Below are 26,426 nucleotides of genomic sequence, written 5' to 3' on the forward strand. Positions count from 1 at the left end.
AACTTTTGTCGAATCACTGTTAACAGAAGAGTTTTTATAAACCAAGAAATAACCAGTAAATCATATCAAAACATGCAAAAGAGGTAATCCTTGGACACTCAAAAAAAGTAGCTGGAAGATTTTAACTTTAAAATAGCAGAACATAAATGTTATTTTTCACTTTTTCAGTTTATACTATCCACCCATCCATCCATTATCCAACCCGCTATATCCTAACTACAGGATCACGGGTATCTGCTGAAGCCAATCCCAGCCAACACAGGGCGCAAAGCAGTAAACAAAACCCGGGCAGGGCACCAGCCCACCACAGGACTCACACACACACCCGCACACCAAGCACACACTAGAGACAATTTAGAATCGCCAATGCACCTAACCTGCATGTCTTTAAACTGTGGGAGTTAACCGGAGTACCCGGAGAAAACCCATGCAGACACGGGGAGAACATGCATACTCCACGCAGGGAGGACCTGGGAAATGAACCCAGGTCTCCTAACTGTGAGTCAGCAGCGCTACCACTGCGCCACTGTGCCTTCCCAGTTTACACTAGTTATAGATAAATAAAATTTTAGATTGCATGTTATATACCACATGAGTCTGAGACTCTGTAAATTGTGCCCAAGATTAAATTCTGCCAGTGAATAGTGGCAACAAACTGCAGCCTGACATGTTTCGGTTATTTCCTAAAATTCAAATCTTACTGGATGTTTCTCGTCTCCATGCTGCCTGAAACCTATATCTTAATAAATGCTAATCCCATAATTACTACTTTAGCAGTTATTCAAGATAGTACATGCATCATCAGGACTATTCTAATGAACCTATGAAGTTGATTTTGACCCATTACTCACTAACTCCTCATGCTCATTCGAAAAATTCTGTTCATATCTTCATATCGATATGACTAAAAGATGTGGTATATTCTGTTATTGGTGGGGGGAGTCAAGATTCCTCAGTAGGCATATAATAACAGGGTTTCTTGGATACAGTCCAGCAATGTTTAGATCCTGGGTTTTAGCTTTATTTCCTCTGTGTGTGTGTGTGTGTGTGTGTGTATAAATTATTTGTGATAGGCTGTCCTGGGGTTGTTTCTACCTTGCGGCCTATTCTTACTGGATTAGGCTCTGGCTTCTCCTTGATGCCGCTTAGGATGAAACATGTTTAGAGGATAGATTAATGGAGAGATATATATACACACACACACACACATAGTGCATCACTTTTTCCACATTTTGTTATGTTACAGCCTTATTCCAAAATGGATTAAATTCATTTTTTTCTTCAGAATTCTACACACAACACCCCATAATGACAACATGAAAAAAGTTTACTTGAGGTTTTTGCAAATTTATTAAAAATAAAAAAACTGAAAAATCACATGTACATAAGTATTCGCAGCCTTTGCTCAATACTTTGTTGATGCACCTTTGGCAGCAATTACAGCCTCAAGTCTTTTTGAATATGATGCCACAAGCTTGGCACACCTATCCTTGGCCAGTTTCGCCTATTCCTCTTTGCAGCACTTCTCTAGCTCCATCAGATTGGATGGGAAGCGTCAGTGCACAGCCATTTTAAGATCTCTCCAGAAATGTTCAATCAGATTCAAGTCTGGGCTCTGGCTGGGCCACTCAAGGACATTCACAGAGTTGTCCTGAAGTCACTCCATTGATATCTTGGCTGTATGCTTAGGGTCGTTGTCCTGCTGAAAGATGAACCGTCGCCCCTGTCTGAGGTCAAGAGCGCTCTGGAGCAGGTTTTCATCCAGGATGTCTCAGTACATTGCTGCAGTCATCTTTCCCTTTATCCTGACTAGTTTCTCAGTTCCTGCCGTTGAAAAACATCCCCACAGCATGATGCTGCCACCACCATGCTTCACTGTAGGGATGGTATTGGCCTGGTGATGAGCGGTGCCTGGTTTCCTCCAAACGTGACGCCTGGCATTCACACCAAAGAATTCAATCTTTGTCTCATCAGACCAGAGAATTTTGTTTCTCATGGTCTGAGAGTCCTTCAGGTGCCTTTTGGCAAACTCCAGGCAGCCTGCCATGTGCCTTTTACTAAGGAGTGGCTTCTGTCTGGCCACTCTACTATACAGGCCTGATTGGTGGATTGCTGCAGAGATGGTTGTCCTTCTGGAAGGTTCTCCACAGATGACCTCTGGAGCTCTGGCAGAGTGACCATCGGGTTCTTGGTCACCTACCTGACTAAGACCCTTCTCCCCCGATCGCTTAGTTTAGTTTAGATGGCTGGCCAGCTCTAGGAAGAGTCCTGGTGGTTCCGAACTTCTTCCACTTACGGATGATGGAGGCCATTGTGCTCATTGTGACCTTCAAAGCAGCAGAAATTTTTCTGTAACCTTCCCCAAATTTGTGCCTTGAGACAATCCTGTCTCGGAGGTCTACAGACAATTCCTTTGACTTCATGCTTGGTTTGTGCTCTGACATGAACTGTCAACTGTGGGACCTTATATAGACTGGTGTGTGCCTTTCCAAATCATGTCCAATCAACTGAATTTACCACAGGTGGACTCCAATTAAGCTGCAGAAACATCTCAAGGATGATCAGGGGAAACAAGATGCACCTGAGCTTAATTCTGAGCTTCATGGCAAAGTCCGTGAATACTTATGTACTTGTGCTTTTTCAATTTTTTTATTTTTAATAAATTTGCAAAAACCTCAAGTAAACTTTTTTCACGTTGTCATTATGGGGTGTTGTGTGTAGAATTCTGAGGAAAAAAATTAATTTAATCCATTTTGGAATAAGGCTGTTACATAACGAAATGTGGAAAAAGTGATGCGTTGTTTCCGGATACACTGTTTTTGTGTGTGTGTGTGTGTGTGTGTGTATATATATGTATATGTATGTATGTGTATATATAAATTCTTTTAACAGTCTACTAAAGAGACCTCTTAATTAATACATTCAGTGAAGATAGTATGTTTAATTTTATCTTGGGTTTTCAGATAGCAGTGTTTTATTAATAATTTCAGTTATTAACATCTACCTTTGAAAGGCCATTTTTAAGTGTTAAATAAGTAGGTTTTCCCCCTTTATTATAGTATTTGTTTCTTAATGTGAGCAATGTACGATCTATCAAGCTTTCCCCCAATGCATTTTTTTTCAATGTCAAGCAACTAAATACTCAAAAGTAAATACTCGATGTGAGTAAATATGTGCATTGCAGAATCTGAAGTATGTGGTAGTGTGTTACTCAATATCATGTTAGCCAAATGGTCTTTTTGTGAAACTAGCAGTGCTCATGATGTAAAGAAACATGTGACTCAATAAATATCTTAGGAATATTTAATATCTTACGAGTGATTTATAGTTGCTAAGTGCTGCATTTAGGCTTTATCATCCAAAGCTACAGGCCCACAACCATAATCAGTTATATGAATGACCTTGTAAGCCAGTATTTGTGAAAGGAAAAATCAGATTTTTGCTGGTATTTGCATGTGCACTTAAAATTATAATGTTTTATTTTGAGAGACATTTTCCTCTTTTAGTTGGGCTGTTAATAGTTGAAAATGTTATATTGCTTAATGAAATAAAAAAAAATACATATTTATTATTCATTGGTAAAGTACAAAGAAACTAACAAATACATATTCTGACTGCTGTTGTATAGGCTGGAACAAATAGCATGTGTTTTTTTTTTTTTAATAATATAAATATGAGTACATACTGTCATCAGCAAATATTTTTGCATTTCCGAATTGGGTATTGAGTTTTAAGTAGCTCCTAAAAGCTTGTTAAAAGATGCATGGACAGGAAGAATAGCTAGAAAATATGATTTTTTTTTGGTTAAAAAGAGATCACTTCATTAGGAAAACCTGAAGGCACTTCGTAATTGGTAGTATGCTGAAAATTGTGATATTTAGAGTTTGCTTTGTTATAAAGGTTGTTCAGAAAGTGTTTCTTCTTACATAAAGTCATTCATATGATATTACTGTTATATACCCACTCCTCACTGTAATATATGTCCTCAAGTGGATGTCTCATTGGTAAAAAATGCCCTGGCCATCAAGTTTATCAAACCTATTAAAGCAGTAAAAGTCATAGAGGTTTCTTCACCTCTTACTAGGGAAGAAGTTGAAGTTATTTGATTCTTACAATTTATACCGTATCCACTGCCAAGTGTAGTTTATTGCAGTCTTGAACGTGCATCTCCGCTCATCAGCTTGCCTCAGAAGTCACCTGATTGAGATGCAGTGTGAACTGATTGGAGGGAGGTAAAAAATTGAACTGGCTTTTTTTAAAATAGCAATATCTAGAAGCCTGTATTTTGAGTGTTCCAAGTGCATTCAATCACCATGTCCAAAAAATTTTAGTTAGCATTTCTGTTTCCTGCATTGATTTGGTCTCTTTGTTTGTTCTGTGTGACTTACTGTGTTGTTTGTTACTGGTGTGAGAGCTGCCATGACCCATAAATATTTTTGGAAAACTGGATTGGGTTCTAAAGCTTTGAATAAAGAAGACGGGAACAGATGCTGTTGCATATAAAAGCAACTTTAGGAAAAAGAAATGTATAAGGAGTTTTGTATTGTGTTAAGACATTTGTTGGCTTTTAACTGAATAGTGGTTGTCTTTAACAAGAAAAAGATTTTTTGATTTCAGAAAGATGTACAGGTGCTTTAGTGTAAATCTGTCACTAGATAGGGAAGCTGATAATATTTATTTTATCCTGTTGAGGACAGTGGCTTATGCTTTTTGTTTGTTTCCATCAAGGAGACTAGCTCTGACTGTGGCTATCTACTTTCTTTTCAGCCAGTAGATTAGCAAGGTGGTAGCAGTCCATGTGGCCAACCCTCAAAAGACAGAACACAAATGGTGGGATTAGTCCCGACTGAAAAGGTGACTTCCAAGGGGACTGCTATTTTGATAAGTGAAATAAATTATTCTGACCCTTGCTTTTGGCATGTTTTAAATTCTATTATTTTCTTTTATAAATGATTTTGTGTTCATTGAAGGGTTTGCTAGTTTTTACTCTTGTTTTTCTTTTTAAGTAGTTTATTGTCAATTGCCCAACTGTTTAACCTCTGTTGCCTGAAGAAAGTTTATTGTCCTACTGTCCTACAGATTGTGACACCGGCAAACTTTTTTTTTAATACAATAAACCGAGAACAAATACTATAAAAGAAATATTGTATAATTAGGGTTATTAAATATGAGCATGAATGTGACATTTTTGACACATTCTATTTGCTTTTAAAAATTTTAAATGTAAAATGTAAATCCTGTAAAATAGAGTACTGTATTTTTAATGAGTTTCCACGTGTTTTAAGTTCATCTGCTTAATGCTGAAGTGGCATTGTGGTTAATATCACCACCATTTGGATGCAGTGTCAAGGTTTGAACCCTTTGCCTGGTCGCTTTTTCTGTGAAGTCTGTTTTTTCTCCCTTTGTATATGTGGGTTTTCTTCTTGAATTCTAGTTTTCCTCTCACTCCTCAAATAGATTTTTTGATTAATTTTCTATGCTAAATTGACAGGTTTTAGATATCTATGAGCGAGGCCTGCAGTGGACTGACACCCGTAATTGCTTTATTATTTCTTATACAGTACTTAGTATTTTATTTGCTGTCACCTAGAGCTTGGACCCCAATTTGGTTCCTAGTTGGGGTTTACACCCAAATGCAGTTTGCCTTTTTTTTTTCTTGTATGGATTTATTACATGGACTCCAATGGTCTGTCATTGAAACATAGCTAGGTGGACTTACTACTTGTAGCTTTAAGTAGTTTGTGTGAATGTTCTTTGTTTTAGGTATGCATGTCTATAGTGCATCTGTGTGCTATCCAATAATTGAAAATATAATTTGAACAAAAATGATTACACAAACTTAAAAAAATAACATTGCAACCTAAACAGGAAAAAAACTGCATGTAATATGCTGTATGCAAAAATATATATTGACAAATGCAGAGTTGTTTAAGTATGTATTCTACTGTAACTGTCATGTATCTCCAGCTTTCTGAAATGTATTCTGTAGGCAAATCACAGCAGTATGTGACAATATCCATTAAGAGATAGACCAAATGGTCATCATGAACATTGAGAAGAAAAAGAAAACTGCAAATTAAAAACCATTATTTAAAAATCAATATATGAGTAATATGAAACACCCTCCACAATTAGTTAAGTGGACTGTGCTAACTGAGTGTTAAAGGAGATTTTCAGTAGTCAGATTTATTCCAGAATTTGGGTACCATATACCTAAAGGTTCTCCCTCCTACATATGTTTTATTGTTGATAACATACGATCTTCCGTGTATATGTTTGTGAGGTAATACTTTTATTGTTTATCAAAGGAAAGAAATTTAAAATGTGGAAAAAATTACTAAAACATTTTACAGTACTTGGTTTTCTGAGTCAGCATGTATTTTTATCCACGTAAGTGTATAGGAACGTTAACGTTTAAATTCCTGAAAAATATTGATATACAAAATGTATTTCATATATAGTTTCACAATTACTGCAGTTATGATTGGGTGTGATTACAGGCACTATAGGATATGCTGTACCATATTGTGAAGAGAAAGTGCAAAAACTACAGATCCATTAAACATTTATTAGTACAAAATATGGTGTAATGAAATTGTAATGCTTTGTACAATTCATAGATCTGCAAAATTAAACTTAAAAAAATATGAAACAATAAAATTATCAATAACATTTTAGAATAAGCATTTAACTTGAGGAAGCAGCTTCTCTCCCCTCTTTTACTCCATTTATCTCTATTCATTTATTATTTTATCTATTCATTTGTCTTTACTAACAAAGTTTTACATTGCTGGCCTAGCTCTCTTTCTCAGGGGTTGGGGTTGATTTGTTTCAGACTTTTTTCTTTTTGTAAAACTCAAGTTATGTGTATTGATTGTTATTTGATTTTAAAAAATTCAATAAAATTAAAATATGAAGATAAACAAATTATTTTAAAAGCAACAATTCAAAATCAGAAAACTTTATTAATCCTAAAGAAAATTACTTACTGTATGTTACAACTGTACAGATGGATAAAGGTACAAGTAACATGAAGAGCACATATACAAAAAAGTATGTAAATTATCACAGAATATACATTTCAAAATAAACTACAATTAATCCTATGCTGTACAGGTGCACAGTGAATTAAATATCCATCCATCTATCCATTATCCAACCTGCTATATCCTACCTACAGGGTCACAAGGGTCTGCTGGAACCAGTCCAGCCAACACAGGGCGCAAGGCAGGAAACAAACCCCAGGCAGGACGCCAGCCCACCACAGGTGAATTAAATATAATATGCACTATACATCTGAGTCTCTTACAAAAATTCTAGCTTACTAAACAGTAATAGCACACTGAGCTGTATTTCACAAAATGATATTGCACTTATAAGTGAAGTATTGCACATTCCGAGAACCAAAACAAAGTTATTCACTTGTGAAGCAACAGCCAAGTTATAGAACATCTAAGTAGTTGAAATATTCTCTGAGTGAGATCCATTAGGGATAGAGGGAACATCTTATTGTGTGGATGAGTGAACGAAAGAGGAGTTACATAATCTGATGCCTGTGGGGAGGAAGGATTTTCTGTGACATTCAGTGGAATACTTTATGCTAGCCAGCCTAATTCTAAAACGCTCCTCTGTCCAACTGCAATACTATGAAGTAGGTGATTAGCATGTTTAATAATGACGGAAGTAAAGACAATATTTTCCAATCTGACGCAGGTTCCAAGCAGTTCAATTTCTCTCCTACCACAGAACCCGCCTTCTGAATCAGTTTCTTAAACCTATCTGCCACCTTCATGCTGCCCACTCCCTAGCATGTCATAGTAAAAATAATGGCACTGGCAACCAACCACACAGCATAGAGGTACTACAGCAGTAATGTATCTATAATTCATCTTCTAGTGGGATATGTCCTATTTCATTTTTTTTCTATACTGCAGAACTCAATTGTTTTTCTCTAATGATTTCAAAGTTGCACTCATTTTTTTAATGATCTTATCATCTAAATTCACTATCTGTCCAAAGCGCTGAATTATTTTAGAAAGGCAATCTAAATGTATCATATAGGTAAGGGTTCTGTTAGGTTTACTTACAACACTCAGCCTCCATCCGTCCATTCATCCATTTTCTGTCGTTTATCCGGGGCCTGGTCATGGGGCAATAGTCTAAACAATGATGCCCAGACATCCCTTTTCCTCGCCACCTCCTCCAGCTGCTCTAGGGGTATACTGAGACGTTCCCAGGCCAGCCAAGGGAGAGACTCTTTCCAGCATATCCAACTTCGGAAGGAGATCTCTGTACTTGTTTTAAATATATTTCCATGGCTTACACAAAAAGAAAATTAAACCCAAAGATGCCCGTTATTTAGACTTCATCAATTTATAAAACTTGCTTTTCTAATACTTAAATTTTACCAGGTTTCTGCACAGTCTCCCCTAGTGAAGTCTTTCCTTATAAATCAGAAATAATTTTTATTTATAAATCAACTTATGGATGCACTCCAAAGGCACTAAGTCAAATGAATATCTTTTTTCAGGTTGGTCGAGAGTGTTTCCTTTTAAAAGGTCTGTAATAAAAAAAAAGCTAATGACAGGTGGACAGCACATAACTTTTGCCTTTGGAAAAACACTGACAGCTTGCATGTGAGCAAAAAAATAATGGTGTCAAAACACACTGCCTGGTAGTGACTGCAAAAGCAGTACATTTCAAAATATGTGTTGTCAGTTTTAGTACATTTTGATGCAGATGCTGTTGATTAACAGTTTTTTCATCAATAATTTAAACTAAATTCTAACAGGGAAAAATCTTTACTCTTCAGGTTTATAAAATCATTAAATTTGTGTTTGCTTCATATTCCAGCAGTGTTTTGCTGTGCATTTGTTGATCTCTCTGCAGTATTGATTGTTTGAGTTCACAGGACTGCACTATTTATTTCTAAATTATCTGTGGTATGAAAGGTTATGATGACACTTTTCTCTGACATTAGAACAGCCCATGCATTATTTTTAGTCCTTGACAATCTTGCGTAAAAATGTGATATTTTGTCATTATGCGGGGATTTAAATTAAAATTTAATGATATTTCATTATAAATCTAAAATCTATAAATGCCTTTAACACATGCAATTTAGCACCCTTATAAAGCCTATTCTGTACTTTTCAGGAATCGTTTATGTCAATAGAACGTCTTTCTTTGTCTCTGCATGCATCATACCTGTAATGTCTGAAGGCAAAGTTATTTAAAATATGCCCAAAAAGCAGCTTTGCATTTGTACAATTCTTGTTTAATAGGTTATGTAAGAGTGTACATGCATGCTTTGGTAGACTGTATCGTTTACTCTTAAATCTTAAATTTACAGTACATTACTCACACTTAAAAATAAGCATATATATTGCTTTGAAAGTATTTTTTATGTGGTGCTAAAACAATTTGACTCATTCCTAATCACAAATAAAAAATGTTTAACTATATTATTGTAAATAGGTTCTAGGCATATGTAATCAAACTGTAATTAAGTAGAAGGAGTGGTTAGTACAGTTCTCAACAGCTGTATATTTCATCAAGTTGAAGCATATATCTCTTTGGTATCTACTTATGTTCTGCAATTACCAGTGGGATTACATCATCATTACTGAAAATGGAGGGCATTTGAAAGAACATTGTAAAACTTCTTATCTTACAGTTGCAATTGTCTTTTCTCAGGTCAATGGGCATCAGATTGAAGATGAACCCATGGAAGAAGGGGAGTCTTTCTCTCACTGTGTGAGTACAAATGTCTATTTTAGCCTTTCATTATTATCCCATCTCTTAAAAGGCGTTGAATTTGGAGGTTTATTCTTTAAGTTTGGGTTAATTTGAGTAGTATGTTGAGAGAAAAAAAGAGAGTAGAAAGCATTTGCAAAATGTGTACTTATCTTACCTAGAATGATTACTTGGATTATTATATTTATTAAAAAAACTAGCAAAATACCCGCGCTTTGCAGCGGAGAAGTAGTGTGTTAAAGAAGTTATGAAAAAGAAAAGGAAACATTTTAAAAATAACATAACCTGATTGTCAATGTAATTGTTTTGTCACTGTTATGAGTGTTGCTGTCATCAAGGATTTGATTATCATTTCTTTCAATCAGGTTCGTATTTGGAGGACGTGTTGTTATGAAGTTACATTCCGTGTTTCTCAGCCGTTGTAAAGATAACAGGTTTCATTCATTGAAGTGTTCACTACGCAAATTGCTACTCGTGAATGTAAGATGTTTAACAGGCATTCCCGGTATTAACTTGTGCTAAACGTTCCATGGTGTGACGTAAGGGAAGCTGACTGTAAAAAGGCAAGGGGCTGCGTATTTTGAAAGAAAAGGGAGAAGACAGCGAAGGAGCGGAAAAAGTGAGAAGGAAAACTGTTAAAACAAAGAGCTAGGAAGGTGAATGGAAAGAAACAGCCAGCGGTAAAGCAAGGAAGATTTTGTAATAAGGTTGGTTCGGTGCACGTAGAAGATCTAACAATAAGATTGTTAAGCCTTATGATAATGTTCCCGCATGGAGGATTTAGAGAGACACAGTGGAAGAAGTATAATCTGAACCTGTCTACAGTTTCGTTTATTTTCGGGTTTTAATGTTCATCAAATTTACGTATCCTCTGGTCCAGTGGCGGACCGTGCATTTCACACCTAGGTCTTCAGTAGTGCTCTGTCTGATTCAACCCGCCCCTCAAAAACTAATTTATGGTTATAAAAACCATCTTAATATGCAGAAATACAGTATAAAGAGCCGCTGCATCGCAGATAGATAACTCCTGTAGCCACAATAAATGCCTTTATTAAATAGACAAACCAGGGGTAAACAAGTTCCTTTCTACAGCAGCTACAACCACAACACACATAAAAATATCAATAATAACTCATAAACTTGCAGTATTATTTACGAAAATCGCAACATTTTACTCACCAAAAATTCGGATTATTTGTAAACAAAATCCATCCTCCTCTCTTTCCTCAAAAACAGTTTAATTACTCTGTCGTACGGATTATCCGTGAGCTTCAGTTCCATCAAAAAGTCCCTTTCTATCGCCATCGAAGCTAATGCTGAAAGTCGAACCTGCCCTGTCGTATTTCTGGCATAAGTTTTAATTTGCTTTAGGGCTGAAAATGTCCACTCGACAGAAGCAGTATACACAGGAATGGTCACAGCCAAATATACCAATGTGAACAGCTGCCCCATGCTCTCGTTTAGATTTTTCTGATGAAGGAAGTCAAGGAGATCAGTGGGAGATTCTCCTGCAAAATCATCCATGGCATACATTACAGTCAGTTCTGTTTTTAGCCGAGACAGATCAAAAACCGCTCAGTGGCTCTTTTGTTAAATTGGAGAAGGCTGCATGAGTGAAATTTTTCTTGTATTCCCGAAACTTCTGGGGCTCGAGGATCGTGACAAACATCAGGTTTTCATGGTCTTGAAATCTGGTCTGTGTCTGGCAAATAATATTGTCCAGAATCTTGCCATGGAGTTGGCGGTAGTGCGCGCGAGGATCTTGTACTCGGAGCACCTGCGGTGCGTTCAGTGGCCTCGTAGAGTTCCTCAGCTTCTATCCAATCAATGGGTCTGAATACGGTGACGTTGCCGTATGCCTGCTAGAGGGCCCTACTGACACGCAAAATCTGATTGGTTGAAGCAACAGTTTAATCAACATTTATTTTGTGTTAGAGGGCCCGAAGAACGGATTGTGAAGACCTCTCTGCCTGGCAACAAATGATGGCTGAAATGTGATTGGTTAAATGCTTTAATACGAAAATACATGTCTGGAAGCAGCACAACCATTGGAAATGCTATGAAAGGAAGCGGACAGACTATTTGGAATTATTTAATAAGTATTCATGGACAAGATATAATTAACATCAGTTTGTGATTCAGATATTTTTTTAGGCCAGCAGAGAAGGCCTTGCAGGCCCTGACGGCCCACCACTCAAGCTCATGGTTAACTCATCAGGTCTTACATCACCGGTCAGTGCCTGACACAATTCTCTGCCGCTCTCTCCAATAAGATAACGGAATAATCTGACCTTAGTGTTTTCCTCTGCCTCCGGCATTGCAAGTTTTGTGTTTAATGTGAACTCGTCCTTCCATGTTCTCCATGACTTCGCCAGGTATTTAGCATCGATGCTTTATACCCTGCATCTTCTCATTAAACTTGTATCTCGCGAATATCTTGTGCGATCTTGCGATGCCCACGGCTTTATTTAATTTGAGCTCAGACCCGGCACTTAAAAGTTTCTCTCGCACTTTCGCTGAGGGAGGGTTTCCGCAGTAGCTGCACTTATGAATATGTTAAGCACAGTCCTTCACCCGCGAATATTTACCTTAGATGGGCACTGACTCAATTACGTGGGAGGCGTGATGATACGAGACGCAACTCCGCCTCACACGGTGACCGAGCTGCAGGCTATGGCCGTATACAGTATATGGACAAAAGTAGGTTCCAGTTATGACCGTTGCGCGTAGAATTTCGAAATGAAACCTGCCCAACTTTCCTAAGTAAGCTGTAAGGAATGAGCCTGCCAAATTTCAGCCTTCCACCTACATGGGAAGTTGGAGAATTAGTGATGAGTGAGTGAGTCAGTCAGTCAGTGAGGGCTTTGCCTTTTATTAGTATAGATTATTTATTTGGTATTGCATCATTTTAACAGTGTCTACATTACGTGTAGTTTGTTAGGGTCACACATCAAAATTTCAAACATTATGTGATACTAAGAATAGTGTACAATGCTGTTTTCAGTACAGTATATAATGTAACTCAATAAAAAAGTATTTAAATAAATTGCAATTTTGTATACATTACAATCTTTGCATTGATGAAAGGAAATTAAAGAAATTGTAGTCATTAAATACAAGTAGTTCAAGTAGTGCAATATCTTTTAAAAAGCAAGAGTAAAGTTTTATATACAAGTTTAAATCCGGTCAACAGTTTTATTTATATTGATGAAAACAAATGCTGTTACTTTGGTAGTACAATGAAATGCTACAAGTGTCAATAAGTGTTAATTTACTAAGTGTTGCAGTGTGTGTGTGTATGTATATATGTGTGTGTGTATGTATGTGTATATATATATATATATATGTGTGTGTGTATGTATGTGTATATATATATATATATATATATATATATATATATATATATATATATACAAATATTAAATAAACCTATATGAAAAATAAAAAGAGTAAAAGTTGTCTTTTGTAAAAGTTTTCAGAAAAGTAACACATAAACCACTAATACAGCCAAAAACTTTACATAAATGCAGAGTGGCACATTGCATTTTTTTGTAAATAAACCATGATATCTTTGTAACTTCCCAATTTTTCTTACAAGTAAGACTAGAACATAAACATGGTGTTTATTGAGACATGATTTTGATGGGCTGCAATTGAGCCCTGATGTACTAAATACATGCTCTGAAGCAGTGCTGCAAGTATACATTACAATACAATACAATACAATTTATTTTTTGTATAGCCCAAAATCACACAAGAGGCCCTGCCTCTTGACAGCCCCCCAGCCTTGATTCTCTAATAAGACAAGAAAAAACCCTTGTAGAGAAAAAATGGAAGAAACCTTGGGAAAGGCAGTTCAAAGAGAAACCCCTTTCCAGGTAGGTTGCGTGTGCAGTGGGTGTCAAAAAGAATGGGGTCAATACAATAGAGTACAATGCATAGAACAGAACAAAAATCCTCAATACAGTATATAAATAAAAATTTTAGAAGTACGGAGTAGAATTTAACAGTAGATGGTATCACATAATATGATTTGGATTTGTTTAGAGTCCTGGAGACCTCATTCATCAAGCTTCCTCCCCCATTTGGCTATTCCACAGCTGAAATAGTGCTAATCCGATGAAAGGACCCCTCTTTCCCACGATTCCTGCGATCCTCCATCAGGGATGACTTTACCTTAGGCAGGCAAAATAACTTGGCAGGTGGGCCATGGCACCAAGTGCCACATTTGAGTACCGAGAAGAGAAACAGAATAGGTGAGGGTTAGTATCAAGTATATGAGTACACAGAGGAGTAGCATCACTGTTTATGCAGTTAACCACTGAAAAGTTATAGTGCCATACATTAATATAGTAATTGTGATGAAATATACTTTTAAAATTGCATGCAATGAATAATACAAAGTAACATGCAACAGCAGCACACTTTGTATTGAGGGTTTTAAAACTGATGAAACTAATGGGGCTGAAGTGCTAAAAATGTCTTGCCCTTGAATAAGCAGCACAGAATAAAAGTGACTTGGATGTAAAAATAATTTGCAGACCACTGCTGTAATGCTTTAAACGTTTAACTGACTACAAAAAATATTTTAACCTTTTGGAAAACAAAAAGTAAATGTCAGAGGCCTAAATAGGTTGTGTTAGCCCCTTCATTTGGTAATGTGCAGTAGCAAATCTTACAGACAGGCATGCTTGTGTCTTGTGGTTTTATGTCCCCATTTGCCACAAAGCTGAAGTATTTCCAGATGGCACTCTGGCTTCCCTCTTTCTCGATTAAGTCTGCTGGTGAAGGCTCCTACAACACTGAAGTTGTCATCTTATTAACACATGTGAATGGGTGGAAATGGGACTGCAACTTTAGCCATGTATAAAAATAAAATACATCAGTCACCTAATTAATTAATATAGGCATATCTCACAGGAAAATGTAATTGTGAAATTTTATATTTAATAAAAAAATATTTTTTTGTTTCCTAGGTATCTACAAGCTTAGGCAGTTCAAAGTCTTACTTATTATCCAAAAATGCACTGCCACCTTATCTAGGGTTGTTTCCTAACTTGCTTTCAGGGCTGCCAAAGTAAGCTCAGAAACACTACAGGATATTGATGCAAGCCATTTTGTTTTTGTTTTTTTCATAGACTAGATAAATTGGTTATCAATATAGCACATGTAGGAAAGGAGAAACTTATAGAATGTTAATGATGTACTCATGATCTGGAGTGATAATTTTTAATTTGCAGTTACATAGTGATGGATAGAAGCAAATCAGACTTGTAATCTAATACACAAAAATGCGGATTAGGTAAAAACAGAGAAGGTTTTGATTTCTCAAGGGAGATTGGTAATGTAATCAGTTTAAACTGTAGAATACAGAAGATGACAAGGAAAATTCAAAGGAAATCAAAAGAAATTGTGTTTCTCAACAGTTCAATTATATAAAATAGATTTGCATTTTAATGCATAAAAATGCTTTTGTAGACCTGGTATAAAATATATTTTTTAAAAGAAATGTTAATAGGTCTTGCAAAATATATTATTCTAACATGTTTCACAAAATATATTTCTGATTTTCTTAAACAACATATCAAGGGTAGTTTAATTCATACACATTTGTACAAAAAATATAATCTACAGTCCAGGAGGATTATTTTACTTTTACCTGCTGCAGCCTATGAGAATTATTCTGAGATTCTTTTTGACTTCTTCAATGAGTGATCACTGTGCCCTTGGGGCAATTTTTGCAGGGCTACCTTTTCTCTACTCGAAATGTTCTTCATTTGGCGATATCGTTTCTAATTGTAGTGCAGCAGAGCCTCAGTGCCTTAGAAAGGGGTGTACAACCCATTTCTGTTGGTTAAGTTTTAACCAGTTTTTTCTTCATCTCTTCTGGAATTTCCTTTCATTTAGACATTGTGTTCTGAAAACCTTGTGATGACTAATTCACTGTCATGGTTGAATATATAGTGCCATTTCAATTCATCGGGCTGGCTATGTTCAGTCAACTGAGTCTAATTATCAATTATTTTGGTCCAACACTCAAGGATAGAGTAACTAAGGGGGCAGTTACCTTTTCACATTGGCAATACAGGTGTTGGATAACTATTACTTAAATACTTTAAGCAGCAATTTAGAAATAATGATATTTGTTTACTCAGTTTCACTTTAGATATCAGAAAGGGGAAAATAGCTTTTCACAGTACTGTGTATTAGTAAATGCAACATTACTGGTTAGAAAATTATATTTTTATCGTTTATGAACAGAACTAATTGCATGTTGGTAGCATACAAGTCTGCCTACATAATGGACAACGAGGTAATCTTGAACAGATGGCACTGCAGTACTCAGTATAGAAAGTCTTATTTGATACATCAGTCTAAATCATTTTTGTGGTAATTACTCTCACTCATGGTTCACTGTATATCTTCTTACTTTCATCCATCCATCCATCAATACGGATTTGATTTGTGGTTAGTAGTCATGACTTTGTTCATGAGCATTCACTAGATTCACTTTATGAGAAAACAATTAAGAACACTATACCAGTATTAGGCAAGACCTCCTTTTGCTTTCAAAAGTGTCTCAGTTTTTTATGGAATGGATTCCACAACATATTGGAAACATTACTTTGAGATTCTTCATCATGCAGTTTCTTCAGATTAGTTGTCTGCTGCATTCATGCTTCAGATCACCTCTTCTTCCACATCTCAAATGTATTTTCTTGGTTTCAAATCCAGTGACTGGGAAGGCTGCTGAAGACTATTGAACTCATTGTCATGTTCATGAAACCAGTATGAGACACCTTTTGCACTGTAACATAGTGCATTATTATGCTGGATTGAAGATGGGTACTTTGTGGCCATGAAGGGATGCATATGGCCAGCAACAGTAATCACATTGACCATGGCATTGAAATGATGATTTATTGGTATTAACAGGACTGTAGTGTGCCAAGAAAACATTTACCAAACCATTACACCATCACCATAGCAGGTTGGGCACATGGGTTCAAGCTGTTGGTGCTAAATACTGACCGTTCCATGTGTGTGCCTCCGCAAAAATAGAGATTCACTAGAGGAGGCTATATTTTTCCAATCTTTAACTGTCCTATTTTGGTGAGCCTGTGCCCACTGTAATCCTGGCTTTCTCATCTTGGCTTATAGGAATAAAACCTGACATTGTCTTTTGCTTTTGTAGCCCACCCACCTCAAGGTGCAATCTATACTAATAAAAGGCAAAGCCCTGACTGACCTGACTGCACTCACTCACTCACTCTCTCTCAGTTTCTCTCTCTCTCTCTCTCTCTCTCTCTCTCTCTCTCTCTCTCCCTCCAACTGTAGGTAGAAGACTGAAATTTGGCAGGCTCATTCCTTACAGGTTACTTACAAAAGCTGGGCAGGTTTCATTTTGAAATTCTATGCGTAATGGTCATAACTGGAGCCTATTTTTGTCCATATACTGTAATAGACTGCAGCTCGATGGCCGTGGGAGGCGGAGTTGCATCTCGCATCGTCACGCCTCCCACGTAATTGAGTGCCTGCCCATATAAGGTAAATATTCGCGTGTCAAGGACTGTGCTTAACATATTCATAACTAAAAATATCTGAATCACAAACTGATGTTAATTATATTTTGTCCATGAATACTTATTAAATAATTCCACATAGTCTGTCCGCTTCCTTTCATAGCTTTTCCGATGGTTGTGCTGCTTCCAGGCATATATTTTCGTATTAAAGCATTTAACCAATCACATTTCAGCCATCATTTGTTGCCAGGCAGAGAGGCCTTCACAATCCATTGTGCAGGCACTCTAACACAGAATAAATGTAGATTAACCTGTTGCTTCAACCAATCAGATTTTGAGTTGGTGTCAGTAGGGCCCTCTAGCAGGCATACGGCAACGTCACCATATTCAGACCCATTGATTGGATAGAAGCCGATATGAGGAACTCTACGAGGCCACTGAACGCACCTCAAGCGCTACGAGCGTCCTCGCCCGCAATAAGGCCAACTCCATGGCAGGAATCTGGACGATATTATTTGCCAGACACAGACCAGATTTCAAGACCACGAAAACCTGATGTTTGTCACGCTCCTCGAGCCCCAGAAGTTTCGGGAATGCAAGAAAAATTTCACGCATGCAGCCTTCTCCAGTTTAACACAAGAGCCACTGAGCTGTTTTTGATCTGTCTCGGCTAAAAACAGAACTGACTGTAATATATGCCATGGATGATTTTTCAGAAAAATCTCCCACTGATCTCCTTGACTTCCTTCATCAGAAAAATCTGAATGAGAGCATTGGGCAGCTGTTCACATTGGTATATTTGGCGGTGACCATTCCCGTGTACACTGCTTCTGTCGAGTGGACATTTACAGCCCTAAAGCAAATTAAAACTTGTGCGGGAAATATGACAGGGCAGGTTCGACTTTCAGCATTAGCTTTGATGGCGATAGAAAGGGACTTTTTGATGGAACTGAAGCACACAGCTAATCCGTACGACAGAGTAATTGAACTGTTTTTGAGGAAAGAGAGGAGGATGGATTTTGTTTACAAATAATCAGAATTTTTGGTGAGTAAAATGTTGCGATTTATATATACCCTGATCTACATACTGACAAATAAACGAACCACACGCCATGGCGCAACACAAGAGGCTTCGCGTCTAGTGCTGACGTCTGAGGTTCGATTCCCGAGAGGGCATGCAGTGAGTGTGTATGCCTGATGAGCCCATAAATAGGGCAAAACACATGCCTCGTACTCTTTGCATTATTTGACAGTAAAACTATTTCAATTAATATTTATATAATATACACATACATATATATCAGCGCTTCCCGATCCATTTTACACTCGCACCCCCTGTGATGGACGATCCCGACTTTGCACCACCTTGGTTTGAGAAGAAGTATGAAAAAATATGAGGTTAACATGGAAAAACAGATCACCAATTGAAACTTTATGAATAATGGATACTTAATTTGCCATCAAAAATTGTTTTGGTAAAGCCATCCTCAGTGTAATCCTTATCCCATTTTCTTATATTTTCGCGACTAGCGAGTTAAATGAACGGTAAAAAAGTAAGAGCGAAGTGACGGTGACTTATTGAAGCAGCAGGGGAGAACACAATAGAACACGGGCTCGAAGTAGTGCATGTCAAGTAGATCTAAAATGCGCGATCAGTTTCGAAAAAATATCTTTTCAAGTTCTATTTAGTCGACAGATGTTAAAATATGGCAGGATTCTTATAAAAATCTCAGTCCTCCGTGCTTCCTTTTAAAGAGGATGTCTCTCCAGCTTATCCTATTTGGATCTTGCAGCATGGAGAGACATCAACCAACAGGTGCAGTCCTGCTTGTTTACCCACCGCCCATCCCATGGAGATCCACGGGGCGCCTCCAAGCCTTGCCTACTTTGGATTCCTGCTACCATTCCCTGGCCTTGTGGGAGAATCACCGGGGGTAATGTTGTTCCTGCTACTCTGCTCAACTGGTATAACCCTAAGCCCCCATGAGCTTCAGCCACACGCTTCTCTTCCGGGCCTCACATTCCCATCCGCCTGCTTCTTTTCTTCTAGCACCAGCTCTTGCTCGCCCCTGCCCTTCTCTTCCGTCCTTTAACCTCTGCTCTCTTGAACCTCTTTATTTTTGTCCGTTTCTTTCCTCTACTGATCTCCTCTTCTCCTGTTTCATGCAGGCTTCTTTAATACTAACTTGAATAACCTGATTGAGCACAGGTGTGAATCGTAGTACACCTCGAGGCGTGAATGAGGCACTTGACCGATCCACTCACTTTTGCGCATGCTATCGGCCAAGCTACCTCAACCAAATCCCGAATTGGTGCTGTCTTGCGCACCCACACCCATTCCAAGCCTGCCCTTTACAGGGTGCGATTATTTATTTTAAAAGTCATCCTGCACCATGGACCATTAATCACAGACATGTTATAGGACTATGTTTTTATATGCAGATTAACCTTTTTAAAGTATTTGTTTTTTCTTCTAAACATTTGAATCGGTGTATGCCCTTATATTGAAGTTTATTTTTTTAGCACAGTCTCTAGATATATTAAAACAATATTATGTTTGACAGAAAGAATTCTTTAAATTTCTCAATATATAAAGCGATAAGATGTCTGGTCATCCCAGTAAAATGTTGTCTGCCATCCACAAGAGGGTGATACTGTCCAATGAACAAAGGCAAGTGACCAGCATAAGGGCCGATTTATACTTCACGCTCAGAACGCGTACACGCACGCATCATGGCTGACACGCGTTCCCAGCATTCATTTCACGCGTCCTCTGAGCAGGTCCTCAGAAATTAACGTGATGCGTGCACAAGTTGCAGTACCAGCAAAAAGTCGGGGGGCGCAGTGTGCTAAAAGTCGTAACGTGACGTCAGCGTCTCTGTTTACTATCTACATGTGACAGAAAGCCTCTATGCAGATGCTACGGAATGAATGCTTCGATGTGGTGAAGCAAAATACTGACATGCAGATGCATTCGTGGTGCTTTTATATTCAAGCGTCACATATTCCCGATCGTAATGACAGGATACGTTTTAAAAGTCTCACATACCATCTTTTGTGCCATCTTTTTTTTATTTATTTTTTTTATTTTTGCAACTTAACAACAGCAACATAATGTATAGTGTTATATTTGAGCCACTGAGAAAAAAATAAAGGACACGGTGAAAATGTGTATTTTGTGATGAAACTGGAAATTTCGGCTTTAATCTCGAAATGTCCACTTTAACCTCGTAGTTTACTTTATCATTAATGCAGACCATCGTAAACGTCATCCCAGTTTTTAATCGCTACAAGCTTCTTGGACCTGACAGCAGCGGCAAGCAGCAATAGATCATCACACAGAACAAATTAAATGTATGATATTCCAACTCTCTGCATATTTAGAATCTTTAGATTTAAACTTGATATCACTTTCATGATGAAGTGCATTAAAGTGTGTGTGTTACATTTTACATATAATTTCGTTTAAATAATGAATACTGCTAATTACACACATGGGGGGAATAATTACACACATGGGGGTGTCACGGTGGCGGAGCGGTAGCACTGCTGTCTCGCAGGGAGTTATGTTGCTGGTATTTCCTGCTTGTATTCCACAATGTGCTCCGGTTTCCTTCCAAAGATATGCAGATTTGGGGATTTGGTGCCACTAAAATGACGCTAGTGTATGCGAAGTGCTTGTATTTACCTTGCGATGAGCTGAGGCCTCGTCCAGGGACTATTTCTCACTCGTGCCCAATGCTTGCTGGAATGGGCACATCCCTGGATTGATGGATTTAATCAATAAATATCCTTTTTCAGAGATATTGCGGTATGGTGTCATCGGAATTTAATAGGTGTTCTAGGCAATTTACAACACAGTGAAGCCGAACATGTTCTAACCGTGATAATATCTCGCACTGCCACCTGGTGGATTCCTCCAGATTTACGTAAAGTACGCGCGCAAGTATGAACACTACAACGCTTGAGTAACAGGAGCGTCCGCTGCAGCATGCGTCGCGTGAAGTAAAACTCTGGCCTAAGAAGTAAACTGTATGGCATGTGTCCAGGCGCTGCATTTTCTAGCATCTACAACAGGGCTGGAATGTCTTACAAAGAAAGGAAACAAGAAACAAACAGAGGGATTTAGGGGCTAAAATGTCCAATGAAAATGGGCAATAAGACGTACAAAGAATGAAGGATGCAGGGCATATTCAGTGAACAGAAGTTTATAAATGCATGACACAATTAAAACAGATAGACATGCTGTTATATCATTTAAATCTGTTTTAACAAACAGTCGTTTCATGTATGCTAGTGTATCATAGTACATAGCAAATACTTGTTTTGCTTAGGTTGGTGTTGAAAAAAGATATTAATCCTTTAAGTTATTTATGCTCATTTAAATGTAGTATGTCATGCTACATATGCAGTATCTAAATGACTACAGACCTGTTACACTCGCCTACACGCCAATGAGATGCTTTTAACACTTTGTAAAAACATTTTAATAAAAGAGACAAAGGTATTTCACGAAAACCACCAATTTGCTTACTGCCTAACCAGAAATATGGAAGATGCTCTGTTAGTTAGCTTACATAAAATCAACACTTAATAAGCCTGGCTCATATGTAACTGCATTATTTGTCAATGTTTCCTTCAGCGTTCATTACCATCCAGGCTTTTGTTCCATTATGGATTCAGGACTTTCTTTTAAATTGTTCACAGATAGTCAAAGTACAGGATAGGATGCTTTTTCAAAAGTCATTCATTTAAACTCAGGCAGTGCTCAAGGCTGTGTTTCATCACCTTTACTTTTTATTCTGTGCACAAGTGACCTGTGACAGAACAATGACTGCTGTTCTATTATCATGTCTGGGGAGGATATAAGACATTATTTAAATCATATGGACTGCTTGGTAAACTAGTGCAATGAGAATGATCTTACTCCTAATGTCAGGAAGACCAAAGAAATGATGCGACTTTAAGAGACCGTAATGTGCACATTTACCTTTCATTGTCCTAGGGCAGGAGGTAGAAATAGTGACTGAATATAAATACTTAGGAACTACCCTAGATAACAATCTTAATCTAAAATACAAATACAAAAACCATACTCTCTAAATGCAATCAACACTTATTTCTCCTCTGTAAACTCAGACTTTTCAAAGTGGACAAGGACCTCCTGTTGTCCTTTTATTACAGTGTGATTCAGTCTGTCATTACTTTTAGGTTCATTGCTTCTTTTAGTAGCCAGACAAACCAAAATTTAAAAACGCTCCAACAGATTACCATACATGAAGTTCACGTGTTTGGGCTGATGTAGACAATTTGCCCTGTGTCAGAGGGCAATGGTGAAAAATACTGCAACTGATGACAAACATGAACTACACACAAAACTTAATTTAATTAAATCAAGGAGGATAGTCAATTTGAAAACCCACGCAAATGACTCCAGAAACGTGTATGCTTTTTGGATTCTGTCTTGAATAACGTTTCTCTCGTCTACCATCAGCGTACTCAGTTATGCAATTTATGACTTAACTGGAAAAATTCTGCCTTATCAGGTCTATGTTTGGCTTTGAGAATTGATCAACAAAACTGTGAAGGGTACTCCAGATGCAGTGTAACCAGTGCATTAAAATGTCCATAAATTGATTTATATTCAGTTTTTACCCAATACATTTTATTTTATATTTGTTACATCTTTGCACTGCCTGTAGAATAATTGTGTTGCATCAATGTAAACCGTAAATTTCTTTTAATTGTTTAGTGATCTTAGTACCAGTGAAAGTAATTAAGTAATTAAAGCAAGTGCTACAAAGGGGAGACTAATATTTTAATTCACACTACTGTAGAATAGAAGTCTCTGAGTTTAACACACTGTTAGCAATGACTGTAAAGCTTGTCCCAAAATGGTATAGAAGTAGCTGACAGTATATGCGTCTAATTTAAAAGCCAAAGACTTTCTTTCTTACTCTGGTGACACCTTAAATCTAAACTATTTTACTTTTTGTTTTTAACTCTAGTTAAAAAGCTATCCCCCTTATATGACACATGAACTAAGACATATAGGTAGAGGCAGACAGATTAAAGTATGAATAGAACTGTGTTAGGAGGATTGAATAAAGCCACTCCGATGAGCTATTGTGTAATTAAAAAAGAGAATTTAAGAGCAGTGGAATTATGTTACATATTCATTTTAATTTCCTGAAACTACAACCCCAATTCCAGTGAAGTTGGGACGTTGTGTAAAACGTAAATAAAAACAGAATACAATGATTTGCAAATCCTTTTCAACCTATATTCAATTGAATATACTACAAAGACAAGATATCGAATGTTCAAACTGATAAATTTTATTGTTGTTTTGCAAATCTTCGCTCATTTCGAATTTGATGCCTGCAACACGTTACAAAAAAGCTGGGACAGGGGCATGTTTACCACTGTGTTATATCACCTTTCCTTTTAACAACACTCAATAAGTGTTTGGGAACTGAGAACACTAATTGTTGAAGCTGTGTAGGTGGAATTCTTTCCCGTTCTTGCTTGATGTACAACTTCAGTTGCTCAACAGTCCGGGGTCTCCGTTGTCGTATTTTGCGCTTCATAATGCACCACACATTTTCAATGGGAGACAAGTCTGGACTGCAGGCATTCCAGTCTAGTACCCGCACTCTTTTACGACAAAGCCACGCTGTTGTAACACATGCAGAATGTGGATTCGCATTGTCCTGCTGAAATAAGCAGGGATGTATCTGAAAAAGACGTTGTTTAGATGGCAGTATGTTGCTCCAAAACCTGTATGTACCTTTCAGCATTAATGGTGCCTTCACAGATGTGCAAGTTACCCATGCCATGGGCACTAACACACCCCCATACCATCACAAATGTTTGCTTTTGAACTTTGCGCTGATAACAATCTGGATGGCCCTTTTCCTCTTTGGCCCGGAGGACACGACGTCCATGATTTCCCAAATCAATTTGAAATGTGGACTCGTCAGACCACAGCACACTTTTCCACTTTGCGTTAGTCCATCTCAGATGAGCTTGGGTCCAGAGAAGCCGGCAGCGTTTCTGGGTTTTGTTGATATATGGCTTTTGCTTTGCATGGTAGAGTTTTAACTTGCACTTGTAGACGTAACGACGAACTGTGTTAACTGACAATGGTTTTCTGAAGTATTCCTGAGTCCACGTGGTAATATCCTTTACAGAATGATGTCGGTTTTTAATGCAGTGCTGCCTGAGGAATCGAAGGTCACAGGCATCCAGTGTTGGTAATCGGCCTTGCCGCTTACATGCAGAGATTTCTTCAGATTCTCTGAATCTTTTGATGATATTATGGACAGTAGATGATGAAATCCCTAAATTCCTTGCAATTGTACATTGAGAGACGTTGTTCTTAAACTGCTGGACTATTTGCCCACACAGTTGTTCACAAAGTGGTTTACCTCATCCTATCCTTGCTTGTGAACGACTAAGCCTTTTGGGGATACTCCATTTATACCCAATCATGACAAACACCTGTTTCCAATTAACCTGTTCACCTGTGGAATGTTCAAAACAGGTGTTTTTTGAACATCCCTCAACTTTCCCAGTCTTTTGCTGCCCCTGTCCCAGCTTTTTTGGAACGTGTTGCAGGCATCAAATTCAAAATGAGTGAAGATTTGCAAAACAACCATAAAGTTTATCAGTTTGAACATTAGATAGCTTGTCTTCGTAGTATATTCAATTGAATATAGGTTGAAAAGGATTTGCAAATCATTGTGTTCAGTTTTTATTTACGTTTTACACAATGTCCCAACTTCATTGGAATTGGGGTTATAGAAAATAAACTTCACCTGACACAGTACATTTGTCCCTACTATATCATCGGCTTTTGTGTATGATAATTCAAATCTAAGTAAAGAAATTAAACCTATATATTCATTAACTATTTTGTTAAATGCAGTTTACTGATTCTTTGAAGTGCACTCCTTTTCAAAAAAAATATATATATATATATATATATATATATATATATATATATATATATATATATATATATATTTTAATTTGTCATTTCTCTCCAGGAAGAAGGCATCATTAAAGAAATCCCCATCACACACCATGTCAAAGAAGGATGTGAAAAAGCAGATCCATCCCAGTTTGAGCTACTTAAGGTTCTTGGTCAGGGATCATTTGGAAAGGTATTGTTTAATATGCCTTTTTTAATCATTACTATTATTTTGTTATAAGCACATGCCATTTTGAATATTTAAATAGTTTTCTAACTGCCATTCAGTTGATGCTTCTGTTTATTATTTTTCAAAAATCCATATATTTTAAGTGTTTTGAAAATAGTTTTAAGACAGACTCAGAAACTTGCCATAGTGGTATTACCCCCTGCAGTCATTTTTGCTTTTAATTTACATACACCTACACTGTAACATACTCATCTGTAGTCTACATCTGTCCACCTGCAGGTTTTGGTGAAATTCACACATAGTTTTTAAACATTTTTACACATTCTCTGGAGTAGATGCTGATAAATGCAAAAGTGGAGGTGAACTCAGCAGATGATCTGGTGCTTAGTAATATAGGAATGGAGGTGGAAGTGGAGGTGGTTGAGGGGGCCCTAAGATGCATAACAAGCAAATGGAGTACTGTCCTTTTTCAAATAGTGATTCACATGCGGAAGGGATGAATTTTATATAAGGATATTATTAATGAAGGAGTTCCTTCTACAGGGCCCCTGGGAAATTAAAGCCTTTAAACTTCAAATGGTGATAAAAATTAGTTAAGATTTGTTCTTAACCCAATCAGTACAGTAAGTGTAGTTTATGCTACCTTTTCCCTCATCTTATGTCATAAATTTCAACATTTGTGATATTCAAGCAAAGTCTAACTGCATATTACTTTTATATTAATAAAGTATCTATCTATCTATCTATCTATCTATCTATCTATCTATCTATCTATCTATCTATCTATCTATCTATCTAATTCTACTCATTCATGGCAATATTGTTCTTGTTGGTTAGATATGCTGATTGTGTATATCTGATTGTTTTTTTCTTTATTTATTCATTTCTTTTTTATTATTTCCAAGTACATATTTGTATACTAAAGGGATATAAAATAATTTTGTGTCAAAAATGCATTTTTTTGGTATCATTTATTATAAAA

General features: G+C 37.2%; 1 protein-coding gene across 2 annotated transcripts in view; it reads left to right on the plus strand.

Moving 5' to 3' along the window:
• Positions 1 to 26,426, plus strand: part of rps6kal (ribosomal protein S6 kinase a, like) — a 150,000-nt gene that overhangs the window by 43,524 nt on the left and 80,050 nt on the right. For both annotated transcript variants that reach the window (XM_039765948.1, XM_039765949.1), the window contains 2 exons: positions 9,697 to 9,756; positions 25,331 to 25,447. In XM_039765948.1, the coding sequence (XP_039621882.1) occupies positions 9,697 to 9,756; positions 25,331 to 25,447 (177 nt within the window). The remainder of the gene's footprint in view (positions 1 to 9,696; positions 9,757 to 25,330; positions 25,448 to 26,426) is intronic.

The sequence above is a fragment of the Polypterus senegalus genome, chromosome 10 (assembly GCF_016835505.1).
Source record: "Polypterus senegalus isolate Bchr_013 chromosome 10, ASM1683550v1, whole genome shotgun sequence".
Taxonomy (NCBI): Eukaryota; Metazoa; Chordata; class Cladistia; order Polypteriformes; family Polypteridae; genus Polypterus; species Polypterus senegalus.